Source organism: Herpailurus yagouaroundi, unplaced genomic scaffold, assembly GCF_014898765.1.
Source record: "Herpailurus yagouaroundi ecotype Mexico unplaced genomic scaffold, PumYag 162572, whole genome shotgun sequence".
Lineage (NCBI taxonomy): Eukaryota > Metazoa > Chordata > Mammalia > Carnivora > Felidae > Herpailurus > Herpailurus yagouaroundi.
The window spans coordinates 29,933-56,205 of NW_024423293.1; the positions used below are offsets into that span (position 1 = coordinate 29,933).

The following is a 26,273-nucleotide window of genomic DNA, read 5'->3' on the forward strand; positions in this document are numbered from 1 at the left end:
TCATTTTTCAAGGTATTTCTTTTGTAAAGGAGCCAGATTTGGCAACTAGACTGAAAATCTTCCAAAATTCTGTACAAATGTGTAATATACAAATATACACAAGGCTTTTGCCAAGAAAAGACAGCACAACAAATGACAGAGGTGGCTTTGGTGTCACATACCACCTAGGGCATCTCAACACCCCCTAGCAATGAGAGGGGCTGACGGACCACGACATGGGCTACACATGTAAAACACACTACATTACACTATGTACACTGAAGTATAAAAGACTCACTGTCCCCTTGGCCAGCTCACAAGCCCTCTGGCAGGAAGGAAGGCCATTCACCAGACAGCCCATATAAGGGGAACTCCTTTAAGTGGGAGAACCTTGTAGAATGGAGTGGTTCGCCCTAAAAACTATTAACAGCACAAGGCATGCCCTTAAAGAGACAGGCGCTAAGAGTGAATTCAGGAGATGGACCACTCCTTGTGCTCCGAGGAGCTCATCATCTTTCCTGCCCTCCCTCTCTCTCTGAACCTCACTCCATCTCCGTGAACCGAGCAAACATGGCCTTCCGGACAGCATCTTTGTAGGAATCCGCACCCGACAGTCCGTATGCACTGCCTTTGGCTCCTAGGCCAGCTCCTTTTAGCCGGACTTGAGCCTAGGGGAACAGAATTTCTGTCAGCAGAGGGCAGGTAGGGTGTGGACCGCTTCAACCCCTGCTCATCCAGCAGACTCCCAACTGAAAAGGACCACCCACCAGGGGACAGAAGAGAGGAAGTTTTGGAGACCTGGAGTAGGGTTAAGGACTGAAGGAATAAAATGTGCTAAGGAACACAGGCAGATGGAGACACATCCCCCAACCCTGTCCCCCAGTGCCTGCTCAGCAGGCTTCTGTACCTATTAAGGGCCCCAAAATACTCCACTGAAGCCTAGGAAGGTCTGGTAATCATGGGCAGATTGTAGCAGGACACCCCGATGGCAGAACTGGCTTGCACAAGATAAACATGGCTTGTAGGAGTCTGACCTAACCTGGGCTGCCAGGTTAGAGAAGGAACAGTCCCTGGTGGCGCTCTTGTCTAGAAGGCCAGTGGGTGGGGGACTCCTGACCCTGAGATTACATCTCAATCTGAGCTTTGAGCAACTAAAAAAATTTCTTATCATGGATAAAAATCCTACTAAATTGTAACTTGTTTTATACATAACCAAGATCACCTACATGGTGATTAAGAAATTAAAGCACAGTGTACCTTGAAAAAAACCTAATCTAAGTTATCTGGATGAATTAGTGTTCAGTAAGGGGCTGTTTCTAACAGGACATAGGAATATACAGTTCTCAAGACAGCTTTTACCCAAGAAAACCAAAGACCAGAAAAATCAAGTAGGGTACCACACCCATTCCTCTCAAATGACAAAAGAAGAGTGACATAAAGGAGGGCGGCCAGGAACCATACTCCATTGGGCTTGCCAGAGGAGATGGCCTTTTATGGTAAAGGTAAAGCTGGCCCCTGGGTCCTAGGCTGTCTGGGTGCTTTGACCTCATCTCATCACCAAAATAAACCTGCAAACCACAGAAGCCCAATCTCACTGCTTACCTCGATGGGAGCTGTGATGCCTTGACACTTTCTTCCCAAACCTGAACCTTCCCGCCAACCCATGGCTTGCAGCATCTTGTTGCCAATGTTACTGTGGTCAATGCCATCTTTGGTGGGCTGCTCGTAATTCCTGCCAGTGGCAAACACACAGTTACTTAACACAGCCACAGCCCCTGCTAATGAAGTGGAAAAGGTACACAACACATACACAGTGCCAGCATCAAATTGCTTCTTGCGCTTGGGCTCTGGAGGTTCTGGAATGCCGTATTTCTCCCGTCTTTCTGCGGCTCGATCTCGGTATTTCATCTACGTGCGAGAAAAAAACGCCGTTAAAGACATTCAGACTTGAAGCTGCAACAACCTAATGCACCTAGACTTTATGATTACCACCCTCAGACACTTCCTTAGTCTGGAGTTTGGCCTTTTTGAGTGGTCTGAAACACCTAACACCTTTGTTTTTTCCCCCTTACTGCACTCAATACCGAAAATGGTACATTTGGGGACCCCTGGGTGGCTCAGTTGGTTGAGCGTCTGATTCTTCATTTTGGCTCATGTCATGATCTCACGGGTTCACGGGATCAAGCCTGGCGTCGTGCTCTGTGCTGACGGCGTGGAGCCATGGAGACTGCTTGGGATTCTCTCTCTCTCTGCTCGTGTACGCACACCCTCTCTCAAAAAAATGAATAAACTTAAAAAAAACGTATTGAGAAAATGGTCGGTTTGTAGGGATTAACTGTGTGGAACCTGGGGCCCACCTACATCTCCCACAAGGAATTTTATTTAATTAGCCGTCACCTGTCAAGCTCTTCAACAGACCTGCTAGGCCGTGGGTACAGGCTCCCAGGGTCCTAGAGGAAGAGCAGGGCAGAGATGCCATTCCCCTTACCACTTGGGACAGGCCCATCTCCAGGGACAGATGGCACCACAAACAGTGGAAAATAACAAAAGCAAAACCCCTAATTACAGATAGTCAAACTACAAAATTATCACGTGGTGAAAAATTTCAAGTAACTTGCCCACTGGTTGATTTCTAACCAACGGCCCTCAATTTCTTTTTTTTTTTTTAATTTTTTTTTTTTAACTATTATTTATTTTTGAGACGGAGAGAGACAGAGCATGAACAGGGGAGGCGCAGAGAGAGAGGGAGACACAGAATCTGAAACAGGCTCCAGGCTCTGAGCTGTCAGCACAGAACCTGACGCGGGGCTCGAACTCACAGACTGTGAGATCATGACCTGAGCTGAAGTCGGACGCTTAACTGACCAAGCCACCCAGGCGCCCCCCTCAATTTCTTTTTAAAGCCTGGCTGGCCCTCAACTTGCCTCATGAACCATCAAATGCCTGTCCATTATTGGCCTCACCTGCTTTTGCTGCCTTCACCCCAAACCCAGTCCTGCCCACTACTTCCTTCTGTATCACTGCGTCTGTCTTATGCCCTGATATCCTCTGGGCCTAATTGAAGCCTCCCTCGTTGCAGGCCAGAAGAGATCACCTTCTCTTTACTAAAATCCAGTATACTTCACCAGTAAGTATTTGGCATTCACAAGTTGTGAGCAACCTTGAGGATGTGCTTCTGTCCATCCTCATAAAGAGAGGGTGCAGAGTGCTCACAAAGCACCTATAACCTGACATGAGCCACAATGGCCGGGTGACATGTGGTATGACAAATCCTACCTTGCCCCTGGGACCTGGAATTAAGTGCTACAAATAAATTCTAAAAGCAAATACAAGATACTCCTAGTGGCACAGTGACCCTCAATCACCTCTCTCTCCCTTAGCTCCAAGGCTTCCAGCTCCTGCTCACTCAGTCTGGATCGTCGGTAGATATCCATGTTTTGCTGTACAAGAGATTTGACAGACGTAGTAAGAACTCGGACCATCCTCATTTGAAATAACATTATCAACACCTATTTAGTCTAAGAGTCAAAGCCCAATCGACGCACTACAGCATGAAAACCAGAGCCTGGTGTATATGGAGCTGCCATGCTCTTTGCCACTCTATGATGTAGAACAGACTACCATCAGAACAGTCTTCTGAAAGGCATTCACTCAACATCAGGGCACCCATATTGCCTCATTGCCTCCCCTCCCTGCCTCTTATCAGCTCAGAGAATCATGGCCACCTTGTGAAGGTCTGAGAGCTGCTGGTGCCTGACCAGGGCATCTCTGTTAGGGAACTGGCGCCGGCAAAGCAGGCAGGCCATCTTCTTCCAGTCGGCCAGCTTTTCTTCCTCACTCTCAAGTCTCTCTACGAGCTCCTCTTCATTGTCACTGTCACCACTGTAGGCAGCAACCAGACCCCTCTGGGGACAAAAGGGTGGGTCATTGGAAATGTACAGCAGGAAGCAGTGATGACTATGTATCTGGATAAAGCAACGTGTAATCCAAGATGTGTGAGAACTCCCAATGTCCCATGCCATACTTCAACAGTGAAATTGCATTTATCCGGCTGTACAGAACAGTCAGGTCCTCAAGTGCTGGGCCTGACAGCCTGCTGGCACTAAACTCCTGGGGCCCAGGAAAAGTTCCTGGATGGTTGTTTTCAAACTACTCATTATAGATGAAAACCCCAAATACGACAGATCAGGGTAATGGCCCACCCAGACCAGTATCTATCAAGTAAAACACTTTTTATTGTCTTAATTTTCTCTTTCCAAACTGTTAAAACCCTCTATTTACAAATGCAATAAAACTCAACTGAGCTTAGGAATTCAAATTCAGGCTTCATTCAATGCTCCATCTCACTGGCTTTCACCCAGAAAATAAAGCCCTAGACATGGATTCTATGTGCAGAAGCTTTTCAATACCCACCAACAGTGACCACATCCAGTTTTAAGTAGGAATCACATAAGCCAAGATGAAGCTGAGAATCACAGGAAGACACAAACCACAAAAATGGCCTTAAAACACCGGTGGTCCTTCCTTACTTTGAGGGGATTCTCCTCGTCTCCATTTCGCACCAATTCTGGAATGAGCTGCTGCCTTTCAGCTAAGGCTCCCTGGGAAACAGAGAAACAAGTCATAAGCCTCAAGTTTTACTTAAGTTCCCATGAAGAAGTATGGTCATTCCTGCTACTGTTACCTTTTTCTCAAAAAGAGCAAAGCCAGCATCTGCTGCAGCAGACTCTCTCCTCTCTTCTTCCCTCAAGGAATTAACAGGTTGAAAACTGTTTTTAAAATTTTCTTTCTGCTTGTTTAAACTCTTAGCCCAGCGTTCCATGTCTTTAGCGATCTAATGACAAATAACCATGAAAAAAACCATTTAGATATGTGAGTTTAGACAATAGTCAGCCCCTGTGCCACAGTAAGAAGCCATTAAGGATCTCACCTCAATCACGTGCTCTGGAACAAAACCCCCTTTGCCCTTACTTCTACCTACAAATCTCTTCATGACACACTATTGCATACAATCAAAATCATTAACGAATACTGCTTGAAAGCCTGTGCAGTGCTCCAAAATATACTTCCTTCTAAGTATGTATATGGACAACTGACAAACAACTAAAAAATTAAAAATGCTTTATGAACTTAATGTAAATTAAACGTGTGGCCCAGCTTTTGAGAATCCAAATAAAGCTGACAGAGAGGCCACAACTCAAAAAAAAAAAAAAAAGAAAAGAAAAGAAAAGAAAAAAAAAACTAAGCCCAATACCCCAGAAAGACCTCGAAGTCCCCTGGCTGGGTCATTATTTCACCTGCTGGGCTGTTTTGCTCTTGGGTTTCTCCTTCTTCTCCTTCCCTTCTTTTGCAGGAGGTAGGCCCGTCTGCTGGTGGGAGGTGGACTCCGCAGCTGGCACATACGTCTCTTTCTCTCCATCCCAGTAAAGGTACTGCTGGGTCAAGGAATTGTAGTAGTACTAGAAACAAAGCACAATTAATGCAGACTTTCTGCTTTGTCAAACCATTAAAGGATCATTTTGTCAAAAAGGCACACAAAATTGTTTTGTCAAAAAAAATTCAACATATAAACATAAAACATGTTGCAGAGCAGTAGTATCTCCTGCTCAGAGAGAAGCTGCTGTATGTGTTGGTGTGGTGAGGATCATGAACTGGCCAGTGAAGAGGTACGGAACTTCTTAGACAAAAGTAGAATATGGTTTCTCAACAGTGTAATACCATTAATCTAATCCATGGGCCTGGAGGGCACCCGAAGAGCAATGTGTCTCACTCCTTTCCATAGACTGTTTACACAAACCAGAAGGCCAGAACAAGTGGTTCAGCAGGAGGCTTTTTTTTTTTTTTCAAGATTTTATTTTTTAAGTAATCTCTATACCCAACGTGAGGCTCAAACTCACAACCCTGAGATCAAGAGTCGCATGCTCTGGCAAATGAGCCAGCCAGACTCCCCTTGTTCAGAAGGAGTTTTTAAATCACACATCCTCTGTGACAACCAGTTAACAGCTCATTACTGGGTCCAACCATCAAAACCCTTTGGAAACCCAGGTAACCAAACACAGGGTTGTAAAAAGCCAGTTTGGGAGCCTGGAAGACCAGATCTGATGTATGTCGAATGAACTGCAATGGGAGATAGGTAGCACCTATCTCTCCACTTCTTTCTTCCTTAGTCATTCGCTCTACTCACTCAGCAGGGACCCAGGAGAGACATCTGTCATGTCTCTTCTAGGGAAGGTGGTATGTGTCAGACGCAGAAGTCACAACAAAAACATGGCCACTAAGAACTGCTTGGATAATGGTCAGACTTCACCTCTTCACCAAGCAAGAGGAGCGGAAGAACCACGCAAGGCTTGGCTTGCTCAGGTGGGTCCCTCATTGCTTCACACCTCTTTCTCAGAAACCACAAGCTCTCAATACCAAGTACCTGTTAAAAGCACTTATTTTCCTATTCTATATATACAGCTCCTGGTCATAAGTAATTGTTTATTTATGGAGTGTTAGTGTTGCCTTCCCTCTTCAAAATAATCTACCACTACTAAAAATAAAACATCACCCCACAGATCTGCTAATTTCTACCCTCAAGAAAACATCAGGATGTTAAGTAAAAGAGGCTGGACACCAACAGGTCACATGTCATCTGACTTCATTTATATGAAATGCTTGGAAGAGACAAATTTGTAGAGACAGAAAGAAAATAGTGGTCACTGGGGTAAGGAGGGACAAAGGAGTGATTGTTAATGGGTACACAGTTTCTTTTTGGGGCAATGAAAGTATTTTGGATTACCAAAATAAATACACAAACACACAAACAAACAAATAAACTTTAAGGGGTGCCTGGCTCAGTCAGTAGCAGCATGCAACTCTCAAGGTCATGAGTTTGAGCCCTATGTTGGGTACAGAGATTACTAAAAATAAATTTAAAAAATGTTTTGTAGTGGTGATGGTAGCACAACATTGCCAGTATATTCAAATTATACATTCTAAATGGTTAAAATGGGTAAATTTTAAGGGTATTTGGCTAGCTCAGTCAGTAGGGCATGAGACTCTTGATTTCATGGGTTGTGAATTCGAGCCCCACGCTGGATTTATGCAAAAATAAATTTTTTTGAAAAAAATTATTTTTTAATGCTTATTTATTTTTGGGAGACAGAGCACAAGCGGGGGAGGGGCAGAGAGGGAGGGAGACACAGAATCCCAAGCAGGCTCCAGGCTCCAAGCTGTCAGCACAGAGCCTTACGTGGGGCTCAAACTCACAAACTGAGAGATCATGACCTGAGCCAAAGTCGGATGCTTACCGACTGAGCCACCCAGGCGCCCCTATGCAAAAATAAAATCTTAAAAAAAAAAAAAAGTGAATTTTATGTCATGTGAATTTCATCTCAGTTTTAAAAAATACATAGGAAGAGAAACCACAATTTGAAACTTCAATCAAGGTCTTTACATAATGACTAACAACCACCTATAATAACTTGACAACCTAATCCACGGTAGTACTAGAAGTCTGACTAGTGGTTACTGAAGGGGATGGGTACTGACAAGGGGCATAAGGGAACCTTCAGCATGCCAGGAATGTTTTCTCCTCTCAGTGCTGATATATATGAATGTGTATACATATGAACATTCAAAAAAAAATACACTTCAGCTCTGTATATTTTTCTTCTATTGTTTGAAGTTTATTTATTTTTGAGAGAGAGGGAGGGAGAGAGAGAGGGACAGAGAGAGTGAGTGCACATGAATGGGGGAGGGGCAGAGAGAGGGAGAGGATCCCAAGAAGGCTGGGGCTCGAACTCACGAACTGTGAAATCATGAGCTGAAATCAAGAATTGGATGCTTAACTGAGCCACCCAGGCGCCCCTCGTGTATTTTTCTGTATGTACGTTGTACCTGAAAACATCTTTTTTTAACCTTTAAAAATTAAAATCCTAAAATAGAAATTACATCTTGGTGGTTCTGAAGAACTTAAAACTAATCTGGGTCACTTGCTCCTTTGCAGAAGGTATTTCATTTCATGCCTCATAGACAGACTAAGTAAAACAAAGATATTTCTAGTGACGCTGGGGAGGAAAACTGCATTTACCTGTGAGTTGGGGTCATAGTACAGCCCTGTTGTCGGATCATAATAATATCCTGAAGACTCATCATACTGGTAAGTGGATGTGTCAGGCACTGCTGCAAAAACAAAATCCAGCACACGGTCATTCCAGATAAAGAAACTGGCTTTACTTCAAATTCTAAGCCACGGAGATGCAGCAGGCCTTAATGGTCGTCTTCTCTCATATCCCCAAGTGTCCCTCTGACACCCACAAAGGGAGAGGAACTCTTACTAGACACAGACAACAACTAGGACCTTCCAACTGTTAACAGCCCCATGAGGTTTGGCTTACCATATTTGGTACCAGGAACTACACCAGTGGGGGAAGCGGCTGGGGCCTGTGTACTTGTGCTAGTGCTAGGCTGTGCTTCCTCAGTCTGGAAAGAACAGCAGCTTCAATATAATTTCAACTGTAAAGCCTCTTAAGAGAACTAAATCACTGCAATCATCCATCCAGGAGGAAGGGCTCCCCTGACAGACACATTGTAGCAATGATCTAAGGCAATCCTTGAGCAAAACACATGCTGACAACTTTCTTCCTAAAGGTCAAGTCGAAGCATGCAGAATGTATAAATACCCCTTGTTTGGAATCTTATGTTTTAAATACACACTCCAAATTATTTCATTATCTAATACTACCAAACAGAGAGAAGTAAGGTCGGAATGTCTGTGTATTATTCAATCCTGGCTCATACAGCAGGAAAGGATAATACGTGTACAACAAAATAAAGTTTCCCCAACAGTCACCAGTTCTGTATTTAGGATAACAGGATTACCGGAGAGCCAGGCGGATTGGAGGTCTGATTATACAGCTGGGGACTCTGGGACACTACAGCCGCTGAGGTGGTGGTCACTGCTGTGCCTGATGATAAATGATGCATGCAGGGTTAGAAAGGGCCAAGGCAATGAACTCAAAGCCAAATATCTTTATCTGTAATACCCAAACTAGCCTTCTGTCATGAGGTCAGTTACTTATTTATCATCATTATTATTATATACCTTTTTGGAGAGATAAAGACAGAGAGTGAGTGGGGGAGGGGCAAAGAGCGAGGGAGACACAGAATCCAAAGCAGTCTCCTGGCTCTGAGCTGTCAGCACACAGCCCAATGTGGGGCTTGAACCCATGAACCACAAGATTATGCCCTGAGCCATAGTCGGATGCTTAAGTGACCGAGACACCCAGGTGCCCCTATTTTGTAATTTTTAGAGAGAACAAGTGAGAATGTATGTGCACATATGAGCGGGGGTGGGGACAAAGGCAGAAAGAATCTTAAGCAGATTCCACGCTCAGTGCAGAGCCTGATGTAGAGCTTTATCTCATGACTGTGGGATCATGACCTGAACCAAAATGAAGAGTCTGACGGTCAACCAACTGAGCCTCAGGTGCCCTGATGTATCAGTTCTTAATTCCTACTAAGCATCCTGGAACCTATGACATTTTCATTTTTATAATCCTACTAGAATGTCACAAAGTTAAATATTCTGTATGACAACTGAAAAAAAGGAAGAGGAATCCATATCTGGGGTTGAGAAAAGATTTACCCATAAGACTTTTAGAATTCTACAACAAAAAGTAAAGCAAGGCCTTCTTATAATGACCCTTGCGATTGATTTCTGGTCACCAGAATCTAGGGCCGTACCCTCCCTGCTCATTTGAACCTATGTGGGCACCCATGATTCCAAACAACACAGAGGGGGAGATACAAAGCTGAATTCCAAGAACAAATACTCATCACAACATGGGTTTCACACTCTCAGCGACTCAAATACTTCTAATCTTCCTCAGAACCTTACGCACATGGAGACAGCACTGAATGTGCACCACCCCCCACCCCCACCTTGCAGGGAAATGGACTCCTGGCTTGGGGTCTAGTTAAAACATCTAATTATTTTTTTTTTTACATTTATTTGTTTTGAGAGAGAGAGAGAGAGAGAGCGAGCGTGCGCGCACGTGGGTGAGCAAGTACACACAGGGGAGGGGCAAAGAGAGAGAATCCCAAGTAGGATCTGTGCTAACAGCACAGAGCCCATTGCAGGACTCAATCTAACGACCGGAAAATCAAGAGTCAGACGCTTAAGCAACTGAGCCCTCCAAGCGCCAAGGACATCTAGTTCTATTTCTCAACCACAGCTACTTAAACAAAAGGTAAAACAGATGAAGTTTACTACCTGATGCAGATGACGCATCAGATTCCAATCCTCCAGTTTGTTGTTGATAAAACTGTTGGTAATCCTGTGAGTACTGAAGAAAAGTGCACTGTTAAAAGCTGCTGTTCTCAGACATGCTCTGGAGAGAAGGTGGATGTTGGTCAAATCTACCTACCTGAGCGTATTGGGCATAGCCATCTTGGCCTGGCTGCAGGTAACTGTAGTCAACACTGCCTCCTTCACCACTCTGAGACTACAGCATGTCAAAAGAAGAGGACACACAGGTGAGTTTAGTAGACACCAAGGAAAGAAGCCAGGAAGTACTCCCTAAAACTGTCCTTAGAGAGCTTCTAAGACTACTTCTGTGAATTTGGGCACCAACACACTACTTTGACAAAAAATATCTATCTTACCTGGGTGGATGACCACTGAGCTGCAGCAATGGCTGTACTAGCCACAGAGAAGGCGCTGACCCGGTTACCATCTGGGAGGACCAAGTCTCTGAAACCACAAAAATCCAAGCATGTGATTCTATCTCAGTATGCTTCCTATCCATGCTCCCATACTGTCAAGGAAACATCAATTCACTCTAGCCTTTGTCGGGAACTCTCAAATGCTAGCAAGGCCTCATTTCAGAGCAGAAAGGGGTCTCCATGGGCCAATTCCTCAGTGGGCAAATGTCTCTGTAGTGTCACCATTTTACTCTGTATCTTGCCATCTAGTAAGGTATCTGCTGGATGAGTAATGACACTTCAAATGGGACATTTATATCTCTAGACTAAAGCTTTCTCTATACGAAGCTTCTGGAAGGAAAAGATTATTTCCAGATGGGTTTGCACCACCTTGAAGCTGTTTGCATAGCACATATTCTCAACCCAACTGCCATGTCTGCCTCTGTCCTGCTTTGTAGTTTTCCAGCAACTGGTTCCTCAGGACAGGAAAGAATATGCTTTAAGAAAGATAGCTGACTCCCTCCTGACCTTGGCGACCAGGGAGGATTGTGTCTCAGGGAGGAGAACATGGGCTTAGGGTACAGTCAGCAAAGCATCCCTGGGCAAGTGTGCAAGTACGGCAGTTTGAAATAAGGACAATGAAGTTACTCACTTTCTGGCACTTTTCGCAAAATCAACCCCAATAGTTTTGCCGTCAATTTTCAAAGGAGGATGGAGACTCTGTAATATCTGAAGAAGCTGAGAGGCATCCTGAAGGAGAAGGTCAAGAAAGACCATTTTGTCCTATAATTTAAAATCTCTCCCTGCCACCTACCCCATTCAAAGAAATACAGCTTTCTATTAAAAAAGAACAGTAATTCATAATTGTTTGTACACACGAAACCTCAAGGAAAAAATACAGCCCTCTTTCCTCCAGCACATGAAGGCATTCCATATTATTAAAGGAGTAAATGCTAAATCAATCTAAAACAAAGCAAGAAGGAAAAATTAAAGTGTGGCTCAAAACTTCAGTTCTGCCAATCATTCACAGGTATACGCATTATTTTTACCACTTATCAAAGTAACTGGTCCTCTAATTTAGCACTACAATAACTATATCATTACGTAGTCTTGAACTTTGGGTTCCAGGAGCCTTACAGAGAGTACTACTTTTAGATGAACCACATTTGTCTCTTAAAGCCCAGTTTATTTAATTTTATTCTAGAGAGAACATGAACAGAGGAGAAAGGCAGAGGGAGAGATAATCTTGAGCAGGCTCCATGCTCAGTGTCGGCTGCCTAACTGACTGAGCCACCCAGGTGCTCCAAGCCCAGTTTCTCTTAAAAGAAAAGATCCAGTGAGCTCACCATTGCAGAGGACAGCTGCACAAATGCGAAGCCTCTGTTCTGCTGGGTCTGTTTATCTTTTATGAGGCGAATGTTATTGACAGCTAAGGATGCATAGGGAGACAGCGCTGTCATGATGGAATCCACCACAGTGTGCGGGGCTATGTTTCGAAGTATGATTGCTGGAGGTGAAAAGAGACAAATAACATGTATGTGCATTACCACCACCAATGCTTTTGAAGGCAGGCTCAAGTACAAACACATAAATCCATTTGGGAGGTTCCTAGTATATCTTGTACTTTGACATGGAGAAGATTCTAAAAACCAATCTTTCATGGGATAAACTAAAGCTAATGTTGGTCATTAAAAAAGTGTAAGAGCACAAAAACTTCCAACTGAGGTCAAGTAATACCATAAAGGCCAAGAATATACTGGAACTTACTATCACAGTAGTAATCCACAGACTGAACAGATTCTGTGGTTCCAGGGGGCACTTCCTGTTCAGAGTCTACAAGAAGGGGAGGAGACAGGGGGAGTCAGTTACTGAAGACAAACAAATAATAAACCAGTATTTTTTTTTAGTAAAGAAATACATTCAAACCCCGAAGTTTTAATTGTAAGCAAATGTAGTAGCCATTTTTTTCTTTTTAAACCATCTGTGGCTATAATAAAACATCATTAATTTTGACATGATACATGTGGAATGCAGAAACTGGGCCGGAGAGGACTGACATTACCTCGGTACTACAGAAAAACAGATTCAAAATGCAAACCAGGTGAGCAGACTTAATTTTGGAAAATAAAGGAACTCTGCACACACAGTCATCAGAAGCATTTCCCTAACACAAGGTAAGCAAGTTTACAGAAGATACATGACTTCCTGAAATGCTTTACAATCTATACCACAGACAACCTAATTAGTCAGGTTTTTGGTTTGTTTTTTTAAGTTTATTTTTGAGAAATAGTGTGCATGCAGGGGTGCGCTATCATCATGGAGCCTAACTTGGGGCTCAAACCCATGAACTATGAGATCATGACCTGAGCCCAAACCAAGAGTTGGACACTCAATCAACTAAGCCACCCAGGTGCCCCCTAATTAGTCAGGTTTGCAATGCATATCCCAAATAGCTGAGTTTGGGCTTACCAAACTTGTCCGCTCCACACCGGAAGCATTTTAGTCTTTTCCTGAAATTGTTAAGGCAGCACTGGAAGAAAAAAAGTTTTCTCTGTAATTATTTCTCACAGTAGGCCAGGCTTACTAGTGATGAGGTGGGTTAGGGGCTACAGGGCCATGGACAAGTCCCAGTAAGCAAATAAAAAAGCAGAGAGTGATAACATGTAACCAAGACAAAAGGGCATTCACCTAAAAATTTTAAATGTAAAATGTTTCAGTATGTGAATTCTAACAAGAAAAACAAATCTTGAAATAGTTTGAAGTAGAATTCCCTTTTTATCAAGTTGAGGGAAAGTTTAAGTTCAACCAAAAACCCTACAGCAAAGAGTGGCAAAGTTTGTTCTTTAATCAGAAGAGCACTCACTATATGGACCACTCTATACACACAAGCAAGATGTGAATGGAATACTGTCAAGCCCCCTTCTGGAAACAGTAGACGTGAAGAACAATGAATCGGAATGCTCTCAGAATGGCAAGCTCAAATGGTGCAATGCTGACAGGACTACAATATTTCTGCTTTTAAATTTCTTTTTAGTATTATTATTTTTTCTTTAAGTAAGCTGTATGCCCAATGTGGGGCTTGAACTTACGACTCTGAGATCAGGAGGTGCATGCTCTATCGAATGAGCCAGCCAGGAGCCCTGACAGAACCATAACGGATCTTACATAACTTGAGCAGAGTCAGAAGGATTTTGTTAATGTAATTAAGGACTATGCCACAAGTTGAGAGCTCTAGAAATCAAGAAACAGTAAAGTGGAACAAACCTAAAATCCTAATTGAAACACTGAGCTTAGAACCTGGATCTCCCCCCAACCCCCCAAATATTTATTTACTTATTTTGAAGTCAGAGCAAGCGAGCATGAGTGAAGGAGAGGCAGAGAGAGAATCCCAACCAGGCTCCACGCTGTCAGCACAGAGGCTGATGCAGGGCTCGAACCCATGAACTGTGAGATCATGACCTGGGCTGAAATCAAGAGTCAGACGCTCAACCAACTGAACCACCCAGGCAACCCAAACCTGGATCTTTTTTTTTTTCAACGTTTATTTTTGAAAGAGAGAGACAGACAGTGTGAGCAGGGGAGGGGAAGACAGAGAGAAGACACAGAATCTGAGCTGTCAGTACGAGCCCAATTGGGGCTCAAACTTGTGAACCTTGAAATTATGATCTGAGCTGAAGCCGGAGGCTTAACTGACGGACCCACCCAGGTGTCCAAGAACCTGGATCTTAAAAAAATCTCTATTGTTCTAGGGATTCTAGTACCTGCACAGGAGGATGAAAAGAAAGTCATGAACCAGGAAAATCACCCTATGATAAAAGCTGGTGATTGTATACTTTCTAGCTTCCTTGTTCAGACAGACAAAGAGAAAACAAAACTTGAAGGAGTTTGGTCTATCTGGGAAGAACACATGCTTACCTTGTTACAAAGCCAATCTTCAAACTTAGGTCTGGGATTGCTATAATGCATCGCAATGTGCTTTCCTTGAATCACTAGCTTTTTCTGTAAAAAAAGAAGTAACTAGTTATTCCCATTGTGAGGAACATGTGTCCATTTTCCCAGGGCAGAGCACACTTCGGAAAAATCAGTGCTCTGGAATTAAATGGACAACATACGGGGAGGACCAACCACCGCCACCTATACTCTGCCCATCCAATCCTTCAGATAGGCAGTAAGAGAATGGGATGCGGAGTAAAGGTAAACGGAGTCAGGGAGTGCTGAGAAAGCTGCCAAACTCTAACCGCTGACATGCACCAGGCCGTGTCTCCAGCAGAGACAGAAGTCCTAACATTCAGCATTGCCAGGCTGCCCGAGAGTGACAGTCTATTTCAAAAAGCAGAAGACACAACTCTCCCAGTTCTGAGATTGCCTACTTTAGCCTCAGCATGGTGTCCTTGGGCTTCGCTTCACTTTTCCCCCAGTCCCCCGTCCTTATGTAAAGTAAAAGCCTTTCTAGTTTCCCTTTCCCCAAACTCCTGCTTCAGCATGTGTCTGTCCTCTGGGGGACGAGGGGAGGGGAGCTCATTTTTAAAGGGAATCTGGTTACAACTTTTTCTTAGGAGGGCCTATTCTGAATGCCATCCACTCTAAAGCAGCTAAATGAGATTTCTTCCTGCCAACTGAAACCATGTCACGTCCTAAGTGATGGATGTGTTTTTCACTGAAATACATGGTACTCTCTTCAGGATGAGTAACCAGGAGGCCAATGAAGTTTCTTCAGGGGGGTCGGAAGAGTTTATAAATGCATACACCACCTTACCCTTCAGGTCAACCATGTGACTAAAAGGGAATCAACTTTGAAGGTCAAAACTCCAAGCTCAATCAGTCTAGCCAAGAGTATGTATATCCAGCACCTGCCCCCAAAGAGCCTTCATTTAACAGGAGCATCTTTTCTTCTTCTTCTTTTTTTTTATTGGGGGGGGGCAGGAGGGGGGAGGGAATGGGATGTTCTGACAATATCAGAACAGAATTAGTAGGAGGTTAGATATCCAAATTTTTAAAAGGAGTCTAACCCCTCTAAATATACATACTGTTGAGCAATTTGGTTCTTGCAAATCCTGGAAGAGTTAAGACATGCTGTGAATGTTGTCTCTGCATTATCTAAAGGCAAGACTGCATGTCTGGCCAAGAAGGAAAAAGCTGAAGGGCCATCCACTCACTGTGTTGTACAGAAACAAAAATGAAGCTGGGAGATATGTCAACAGATCATCCCAGTAGGAGGGGTGTGTGCTGGGGGAGACTCCAAACTATCACTGAGTCCCTAATCCTATTAGCCTTTTATTTTTGGAGTGAATTTGAACTGTAATGAAATATTACACAGTAACTTAGCTTTGTATACATTAAAATTGTGGAGATCTTTTTAAATGTCTTGTGGGTTTTAATTTCTTTGGAGTTTTAAACTCCCAGGCAAGTCATTCTGATACCTCCACTGCATCAAAAGATGCTGTCACATCAAGAAAGCAGACTCACATGAAGCTTGTGTTTATATTCTATATTTACTAGTATGATGTCCATGGTATGAAATGAAGCTTCACTTTTGTTAAGATCAGGCTGTCACCTCTGGGTTAAGAAAATGAGAGGCTTAAAAATCTAACAAATCAATCAAAATGATACCCTCGTTAGTGAGTCTTGTTATATTACTAAAGAATGTAACTCTTATTTATGGGTGACAAATAAAATGCTGCAGAAAAGCAACATAATGAGTTAAGCAAACTTCTCAGAACGCATCTGGTTAAGGCATTCAACACTGTGCTATGGAGTTCTGGCAAAAAATGTTACTGAAGTGCCAAGTACTGAACGTTTTCTTGACAAACTGTAGAACACTTCAGTTAATGCTACATCAAAGAACCATCAATGATTTGCTTTCAACGGACTTTAAAAGGCATTCTCAGGGAGATTAGAACGTTAATGCCAGTTTAACTAGATTAGACAGCAGCAGGACACTAGCTCCCAGGCTAATCTCATCAGACTTATTGTTCATAAATTCCACAGAGGTCCTTAAATAGTCCTGAAGACCCAAACGAACAGTTATGCCTCCAGGAGGCTTATGGTCTCCAAGTAGAAATAAGGAATCACTTACAAAATGCCAGTAGTAGACTTCTACTATATTCTCTTTACTGTCGAATCGAGAGTGGGTATTTTAAGATTACTCTCAATGGACATAATGAATAGGAACATAATCAGTAGGGGAAAAGGGAACATTAAGATGTTTTGGTAATCACCAGACAGGTATTCAGTGATTAACAAAGTCCTGCCAGGCAGCCATGTTTAAAGGCAGAGCACATTCTGCAATGCAGTCCTTGCTGCTGTTATTTATTCTAATAATATCAATTTTAATATATACAAAGCTTTTCTTTAAAAAAAAAATCACTCCTTTGGAACAAACCACTCCTTCAACCTTTTTTTTTTTTTAAATTGTACAGACTTGTTCCATTTTCATGAATATCTAGACTTGGTGAGTGAAGCAACCTGATTGGCTTCCATCCAGCTGGTAGCATCTTGCAAGTGATAAAACTCCACGAAGGCGAAACCACGGCTTACACCTAGAGACAGCATTCAGATATAGACGGGATACTCGTGTTAGTCAGTTCCTTTATAACAGGTGAATCTCTCTCCCACTGCTTCAACACTGCGTGACAAAGCCAATTGGGAAGCAGCTTTACAAATGTGACTTGACTTGGGGATCTTCTTGATACTTTGCCATGGCAAGGAACCAAGCCGCCTGAACTAAGTGCCACTCGATTTGATTCCACGCTTAAAAAGTAACCATGCAACCGACTACAAACAGTCAAACAAGGAGTTTATAAATCACTACTTACCGAAGGAAAAAAAAAAGCCCCTAAAAACAAAGTTTTTAAAAAGGTCCTCAGGTGCTCTCTAATATCGTTTTCAAAGAGTCACATTCCTTAGCCATGGCAAACCTTTCATTCTGAATTCATGTGCTTGAAGACTGGGGGAATCAGGATGGTCTTTAGGGGCTGAGGTGGGAATGGGGAAGAGAGCCAGAACCGCCGGAACTAAGCAAGCTCTCACCTGTTTTCCTCTTCATCAGCCTCACATCCGCAGGCTGAGGGCCTTCAAAGGACTCCATCATTTCCCGAATCTGCAGAGTTTTACATGTTTATAGTTAAAGCTTCAGCCACAAACTATTCTACATCAAAGAAAATTCAAGGACCAAGAACTGCATCAACTGCTTTAATCAGCCAAGTTTTTAACTTCTATCACCAAAATGCAATTATTCTAAACATGGAAAAAAGGGAACGCTTCTCACAGAAATGAAATGCATTAGAACAGCCTCAAACGCACTTTTTTTTTTTTTCCCTCAAACGCATTCTTTATATGCTGCCTGGGGATTTCCCTGAGGTACAAGTATTTATGTTATAAACAGTCTTGCCCACGGCATGCTGTCCTGCAAGCTTCTCTCCTCTAGTCTCACTTTGCTGTCCTTTGTTTAAAGGACCAGAAAGAAAATGAAATTTAGAAGAGGCAAAGAATGTGCTATTGTCCTCTGAAGTATATGATCAAGAATCAATAGCCAAAAACACAAGGAACTCTCTCAAACATTTTTTGCACAATACGAAAGAAATAATTTTCTTATATTTACATTAGTGGTGAAAACTAACAAAGCTCATAACATTCCTAGGCTCCTAATAGGTCAAGCAATAACTGGGCCTAGAAAAATGAATTTGGGATAGAAGGTTTGTTACTGATGTCAGACCAAGCCCTTACTACAAAAGGCAATGAAATACCCTAATCTCTTTATCAACCATGCCAGGTAGCAATACTCCTAGGAAAAAAAACCAGGGCCAAATTTGTGAGACGAAGTCTCCAACTTTCCATAATTACGTGCAAAGGCTATGGGATTGATTATACACTATCGATCCTCATTATTTGTGCATTCTGTGTTTGCAAATTTGCCCATTCACTGAAATTTGTAACTCCAAATCAATACTTTTGGCACTTCCAAGTCATCTGTGGACATATGCAGGAGAAGGAAAGGTTTGAGTCACTTGATGCACCTGTCCCAGGCCAGGGTGATGTTTTGCCTGGTTTCAGCTTTCATAATGTAAGCAAGTATCTTTTTCACTATCTATTTAGTGCCAAGTTATCACATTTTTGTACCTTTGGTTGATTTCACTATCCATATATCTACCCAGTTGTTTTGTTTTGAAGTAATCTCTGTACCCAACATGAGGCGTGAACTCACAACCCCTGATATTAAGAGTCACATGTTCTACCAACTGAGCCAGCCAGGCGCCCTGGTGATTTCACTATCTAAAATGGCCCTCCAGGGGCACCTGGGTGACTCAGTCAGTTGAGCATCAACCCTTAATTTTGGGTCAGGTCATGATCTTAGGGTCATGGGATCAAGTGCTGTGTTGGGCTCTGAGCTGAGAGTGAAGCCTGCTTAAAATTCTCCCTCTCTCTCTCTGCCATCCCCCCACTTGTGCTTTAAAATAAAACAATAAAAAAATTTAAAATAAAGAATAAAATGGCTCTCCAAATGTAGTGCTGGAGTTTCTGTCTAGTGTTCCTGAATGCAAGAAGGCTATGATGTCCCTTACAGAAAAAATATGTATGTAAGACAAGCTTCATTCAGGCACAAGTTATAGTGTGGCTAGATGTGAGTTCAAGGTTTATGAATCAACAATATATGTTAAATAAGGTATCTCTAAACCAAAATGCACCTAAAACAAGGTTATGTATTGATCTGTTGATGAAAATGTTGTGACCAGAGGCTCACAGGAACCTAACTTTGTATCTTCTCTAGGAGTGATAGTTCAGTATTCTGTATTCTATTTGCAATGATTTTATAAACCGACGATAACCACCCCAAAGAAAGAGAATCGACTATGTCTATTTTTTCCACAGAGTAGAAGTTCTACACAGAGCCAGACCCCACCATGTGACTCAGGTCCATGCTTAGTAATAACTAACTGGTCATCAGAATAACTAAAGATAGTTACTACAAAAGCAGTGGTAACAGTAACATATAGTAACATAGTAACTAAAGATAGTTATTGTAAGAGTTCATGTCAGTCAGGGGGAGGGAGGACTAAACAAAAAAAGATAAACAATAATGAAAATGATAAACTGAAGTCCAGGAGATTAAATACTATAATTTTAAAATGTTTTAAAACCTCAACAAATGAATCTGCTAAGAATACTACATAATTTGGGGGCCTGAGAAATTCTACTTTGAAAACCAGCCTTCTTATGGTAGGCGATTCTATTTCCCTGAAGAAGCCTGAAATACAAAAGCATTACAATCTTGTTTCACTGCCAGCAGGGAGGTTCCCCAAGTCAGCTAGAGCACTGCTTCTCCATGCTACTCACTTCCTCTGCAGACTCCCAGGATCACAGGTCAGCAGACTACTCAAGGGAACAACCTGCTAAACAAGCAAACTTTCCTAAATGGACTCCTCCTGCATTTCCTGCATCTTATTCTACATGCCCACCGTTGCCCCTACCTGTGCTCATCTCTGCCTTCCCTGTCTACCCACTACCATTCTTTCCTCCAACATTCTAACTTGCATAGCTTTTGCTACTAGGAAAAGCCCTTAGTACCTTTTTTTTTTTTTTAAATTTCATTAGAGAGAGAGAGAGAGAGAGAGAGAGAGACTGTGCGTGCACAAGCGGGCAAGAGGAACAGAGGAAGAAAGAATCTCAAGCAGGCTCCATGCTGAGCATGAAATCATGACCTGAGCTGAAATCAAGAGTCAGAAGCTCTAGTGTTTACACCAACTGAGCTACCCAGGTGCCCCAGTAACTTTATACTTAGCTGGGCTTTTAAAGATTCCAGAGCCTGGCCTCAACAGCACCTTCCCACATCCCTCACCCCTGCCAAAAGCCTTTAACATCAGCCAAATCAACCTGGTTCAATGCCTTGACTAAATTCAGAATCTATTTCCAGGCGTGCTTATGTTACCCTACTGCCTAGAAGTGCAGTCTACACCTTTCCCCCAGTTCTCCACCAAACCCAAACATTTCTTTCTATCCCTCAAGAATCAGTTCAACTAAGATCTCCCTGGAACCCTTCTTTATCCTCCACTAATAAAACCTCCCTTAAACCTCCAGAGACATTAAGAAAAAGGGGGGGGGGGCACCTGGGTGGCTCAGATCTGGTGGCTCAGATCTGTCCGACTTCAGATCAGGTCATGATCTCACGGTTCATGGGTTCGAGCCCCACCTCGGGCTCAGTGCTGACAGATTGGAGCCTGGAGCCTGCTTCGGATTCTGTCTCCCTCTCTGTCCCTCCCTGGCTCGCACTCTGTCTCTCTTTGTCTCTTTCTCAAAAATTAACAAACATTAAAAAAAAAAAAAAATTTCTACTCCAGGGACACCTGGGTGGCTCAGTTGGTTAAGAGTCTGACTCTTGGTTTCAGCTCATGTCATGATCTCAGGATCAGGAGTTCCAGCCCCGAGTCAGGCTCCAAGCTGACAGTACAGAGTCTGCTTGGGATTCTCTCTCTCCTCTCTTTGCCCCTCCTCTGCTTATGCCTGCTCTCGCTCTCAAAATAAGTAAGTAAACTTTAAGTAATAATAACCTCTACTCCCAACATGGGGCTTGAACTCACAACCCCAAGTTCAGTAGTAGCATGCCCTACCAACTGAGCCAGCCAGGCAGCCCTTTTTCTTTCTTTCTTTTTCCCCCCACCAGGACATTCTGCAGAACCTCTTTCAACAGGACCTCTTCTAACACCAGTCTGCCTAGTAGATCAGGGAAGGCTTCACATAATGGAGACTTCAAGCAGAAAAAGGCACACTGGTAGAACAATGAACATATTTGAAGTGGCCTGCAGGGGAGGCAGGTGGTGGATGTGGCTAGAAGGAATGGGTGAGGGCCAGAGATGCCAGTGAAAGTCAGATAGCGCCCAGTATACCAAGGCCCTTGTTGGCCAGTTCTAGGAGTGGGGAGCCAAGTAATGGCCTTCCTTTTCAACAGCGTTCTTAGGTCTCAAATGGATAGTATAATTTTCATCAAATCAAAGGTGGCCAGATCATGAAGAAAATGTTTTTGCTGATACATCCTCACTGAGTAAGTAACCAATTCAATAAAAATAAAAATAAAAAACTACCTTCTAAGGGCTATTGAAGGAATAAGACCTCCTCTACGTTGAGCTTCAAAGTCTAAATATAAATGGTAATTAACTTCTGAACCAAGTTGAAAGAACTCCATCCTAAAGACAGAAATATACTTCACTAGCTGAGATGTCAGCTTGAGATAATAGCACAAAAAATGGCAGAAGTTCCAAATCGGTTGTGCCTACTGGACTGCTCATTATAACTGCTGTCTCCCCTTACATCGCTCTCTGTGATGGTGATGGGAAGCCCGCGCAGCATGATGGTCTTGCTCTCCCTCTCATCACTGATGTCATGCCTGTAGTCATGCTCGCCATAGTCACCATCTGAATGGTAGCCATCTTCGGATCGGTCACTGTTCCTTCTTTCGCGTTCTCTCTGATTTATAATAAATAAAATTACAATTAAAATCACACTGGGTTTATATTCTTTGATCCAGGCCCTAGGAATTTATCTTTAGGAACAAGAGAGAGGATACTGGAACTCTATGATGATGTTCACTGTAGTGTTTCTAAAACAAACACAAAAAACAAAACAAACAAAAACAACAACAACAAAAAAAGAAGGGCCATAACCATTAGTTCAGGAACAACGGTTTAACAACTCACTGTACAGTACACTAACACACACTGAAATACTACATGACCTGTCACAATATAAAGATTGTATGCATGAAAAAAAAAAGCCGTGCATAATTATATGGGCAACACAATTACTTCTAAACAAAGCTCTACTTACATATAGAAGAGAAATGAGAAAAAAACTACGGTGACTGAAACTACAACTTTCAGAAATAGCATCTGAGGCACAGTGTTGGTATATTATTACGCTCCAATTGCCTCATCTTTAAAATGGGAAGACATGTACCGTAAGTTGTAATGAGACCTACACGAGTTCATGTAAGTCAAGTGCTCAAAAGAGTGCCTGGTGCACAGTGAGCCCTATGTAAATCCTGGCCAGTAATTTCTATTACCAGAGGCTCAGCTGTCTTTGAGGGTTAGAGTTATCTCAACAGATTTCAGAATAATAGAATTTGAATATAATACTCAACAGAGAGTTCTACACTTGGTATACTTATTTCATTTCCAGAATCTTAAAGGCTTTGTGCATACAATTCATAATCTAACTATTTCACACCAATTGCTGACCACTCACCTCTGGGCTATCATAGTCTCGGTAGTCGTCGTATCTGTCGCCCCTCCGATCATCACTAGATCTTTTGTAATCTGAGTCCCTCCGCCTGCTTCTGGATTCACGCTCATCCCGGTCATCCCTGTCTATGATGGAACCGTACCTTCCACTACGCTCTGTTCTACTCACTCTGCCAGGGAAAATAATTTTCATTTACTCTAAAGTAAATCACATTTTATACCTTTAGAAAACATGGTAGAAAACACATACCCCTACAGCTCAGTTTATAAGATACCCAAATAGTTTAAAGTATCCCTCAAAATGTGATCACCAAATTCTAGTTTATAAAGACAACTCCTAGGAAAAACACCTAAATTCCTTAAAGGAAAAAATAACTTTTAGAAGATAATGCTAAATCTGAAAATATGGATATCAAATGTCTGGGTTTAATATTTTTTTACAAAGGTCAGGTTGTCCAAGTTTATCCTGCGTATTCCCAAGCCTGTAGTCTACACACGTATCACCCCTTCCATCCCTGATTCAGATCTTAGTGATCAAAAATAGGAAGAAAGCAATTTTTAGCATTTCACCCAATTTCAAAGGAGAGAGTGTTCTGACTCATCCACTCTCCAGGGTATCACACTACTGGGAAATGGACCAACAACCTGGATGAATTAAATTAGTTTTTGTTTTTTGTTTTTTTTTCCTTATCAGGCAGTTAACCAAGTTCATTTGTTACTAACTAGCACCAGCAGAGAACATCATTTCCTAGAACATCTGGTTTATTTTTGGTTACTCGGCAGCGTTAGGTCTCACAGGAAAATCTAATAACAAGAGGCTTAATCCCATTTGACCAAAGATCTAGTTTTTTCATAAACTGTTTATCAGGTTCATAAAACCGTGTAAGGATAAGACAAAGGAAAGGCTTAGAAGTGCCTCATTTAGAGAATACAAATTTACTAAAAAGAAACCAACAGAACAAGTAATCTAGGACTACTTCATGATGTGAACTACAGGGACTGGAAACCCTAAAAGGGTAAATGTTAGTTTAGTAAGTTATTTGGAATCACAGACTGCTAACACAGCATTAGAACAATGACATCACGTGACAAGAACTTTTCCTGAGTCTCTTTGGGCTGTTAATTTGATTTGATCTACCACTGGGACCAGCCTGAATACTGAGGAGGAATGAATAAGTAAAAGTCGAGTATTCAAATCAAATGGTCTGGGTGGGAGAATCCCCAGATGACAGAGCAGCCAAATGCTGTCATCTTAATTTTCTACTAATTCTTTAGCAATTTTTCAATTCATTTATTTTTCATGTAATCCATAGTCCAGAGATTCTATAAATCTGGATCATCTTGCTATGGAGTGGACAGTAACAAGAACTGGCATTCACTGATTGCTTGCTACAGCCGGGTACTATGTAAAGTGGCAGACTGTATGATCTCTCCTGGCTTTTGCACAGGCTGTTTTCCACACTGGGAACTCTCAGTGAACCACTCCACCCTGCCCTCCTTTATTCTTACTTATCCTCAGGCTTCACCTTAAAGATTACTTTCTCCAGGAAGCTTTCCTAGATGTCTCCAGGAAAACACATGCTTCCTATGTGTTCTAGCAGCACCCTCGACTTCTTTTATATAGCAGAGTTCACACAGTACTTCAATTCTTTCACTAAGCCACCTGCTTGTGAGAGCAAGGCTCATGAAGGGGCTAACAGCAATGCCTGGCACAAAATAGTCCCTTACATTTGTTTGATAAACAATCAATTTTTAACAAGTAGTTCAGTTTCCCAATGAAATGTTGTGAACAAAGACAGGTATGCTAGTAACTTACCGTTTGTCTGAACCCATTGTCCTACTGAAGATGTAGCACTCTGCTCCAAAAGGTTCAAATTTTGTTTTTTTCTAGGAAATAAGAGAGACTGATCACTGAAAATTTGAGAGATCACTTAAGGCCATCATTCCATAAGCTAGGACACTGCTGAGGTTGGAATTTCATCAAATTATTAACAGTGATTATACAAGGTGGCGGCGGGGAGGTAGGAGAGGAGGGAGGTGGGAATCAACTGTCAATACTAAAATCACACTAAGGTTTTACTGAAATGAGCACAGCAGGAAGATAAGGCATACTTTAAAATATTAGATTTTCTATTTGATAACAAACTCATAAAAGAATACAGGAAAAAAACTCCTTCCCTTCCCCTACTTTAGGATTACAAAGCAAAAAAGGCAGAGATGCAATCAGCTCCCTGTGTTCTAATCAAAGCAACTCCAACGGGGTAGTTGACCTTTTCAAAACATTAATCAAAGTGTCTTTATTAATACAAGCAGCAACATGAAATTCAGTATTTTCTGATGAAAAGTTGAAACATTTTAGAAGCCAGAATGCCGTGCTGATTGAAATCTACTCCATTTATAACGTAACGGCTGATCCAAAGCTATTTCATATTTCAGTAAGACAAGAGCAAACCTCGACACGACTTAATTCCTCAGCAACAATAACCACCACAAGCCCTTGAGGCGACCAACTAGGCCCCGCAGCGCCCTGGTGGTAATAAAACATCACACAGCTAGACCGCGTTCGATGCGTGCGAGGTCTGAGAAACTAGTTACAGCCGTCCCTGGCGCCTGTTCCGGAGCAGGCGCTCAACGAACATTTGCTGAATTAATAAATGGAAGAGAACCACCTGGGAGAAATAAGGTCCTGAGCAGAATCTCAGATGCCGCCCCTTGTGTCTCCGGCAGCGCCTGGACCCACCTCCGTGGGGTGTTGCAGCCGAGATGGCGGCGCCACTGCCTGCGCGACCCACTCCGGCGTCCGGCTTTCCCTTTCTGCCTGCACATGCCCCTCCCGAACCCCAAGAGGCTCCCAGCCCGCAGATCAGCCTTCACCGAACCCCCTCCTGGATAGGCGGATTCAACTGCAGCTGCGGGGCGATGGCGGCTAAAAACTGCCGGACACCCCCGAGAAGTACCCGAAGGATAGGCGATGGCTCCACATTCAGCTGGGTTGGGGAGTTGGAAATGCGTTCCGGCAGGGGTACAGTCAAGCGCCCGAAAAAAAGGGGGCCTCAGGTTGGGCGGGAGGACGCCCTCCGAGAGCTGACAGCGCAGGCGGCGAGCAGGGGCGCGGCCCTCCAATGCTTCGGGTAGCTACTCTAGAGATGCGGCTGGGACTGATCGGCCGCCGCCCGCGGCTGTCAGGGAAGCTGCACGAGGCTTGCCTCAAAAGCATGAACTGCCGGTCTTTACGGGTGGCTGCCGCACTTACCCCCAGGAGAGACCGAAGTGGCAGAAGTAGCGGTTTTGTGCCCCAGAATCTCCAACAGGGTACGGCTGCCTCACAAAATGGCGCCTCGGCCGACGGCCGTCTCCTACCCACAGTACCTCGCG

General features: G+C 43.0%; 1 protein-coding gene across 2 annotated transcripts; it reads right to left on the bottom strand.

The window, feature by feature from the left end:
- LOC121026857 (RNA-binding protein 5) lies at nucleotides 1-26,273 on the bottom strand. 2 transcript variants are annotated; one of them, XM_040469664.1, is made up of 25 exons: nucleotides 26,152-26,273; nucleotides 24,715-24,785; nucleotides 22,903-23,068; nucleotides 21,970-22,125; nucleotides 17,698-17,767; nucleotides 17,134-17,207; nucleotides 14,584-14,667; nucleotides 13,138-13,198; nucleotides 12,436-12,501; nucleotides 12,015-12,175; nucleotides 11,321-11,418; nucleotides 10,630-10,717; nucleotides 10,392-10,469; nucleotides 10,238-10,310; nucleotides 8,845-8,930; nucleotides 8,361-8,445; nucleotides 8,054-8,145; nucleotides 5,277-5,438; nucleotides 4,664-4,813; nucleotides 4,509-4,580; nucleotides 3,705-3,884; nucleotides 3,345-3,419; nucleotides 1,790-1,887; nucleotides 1,582-1,711; nucleotides 1-647 (listed from the first exon to the last, which is right to left on the bottom strand). In XM_040469664.1, exons 2-25 carry the CDS (start codon nucleotides 24,729-24,731, stop codon nucleotides 522-524), a joined length of 2,448 nt encoding a protein of 815 aa, XP_040325598.1. In that variant the 5' UTR covers nucleotides 24,732-24,785; nucleotides 26,152-26,273; the 3' UTR covers nucleotides 1-521. The 2 variants fall into 2 exon arrangements, with proteins under 2 accessions (XP_040325598.1, XP_040325599.1); XM_040469665.1 differs by lacking the exons at nucleotides 22,903-23,068; nucleotides 26,152-26,273.

Coding starts and splice junctions, on each gene's coding strand:
- LOC121026857 (XM_040469664.1), bottom strand. Junction 12,176..12,435: donor TGTGGATTACTACTGTGATA/GTAAGTTCCAGT, acceptor TTTCACCTCCAG/CAATCATACTTCGAAACATA. Junction 8,146..8,360: donor AGTTCCTGGTACCAAATATG/GTAAGCCAAACC, acceptor TTGTTTTTGCAG/CAGTGCCTGACACATCCACT.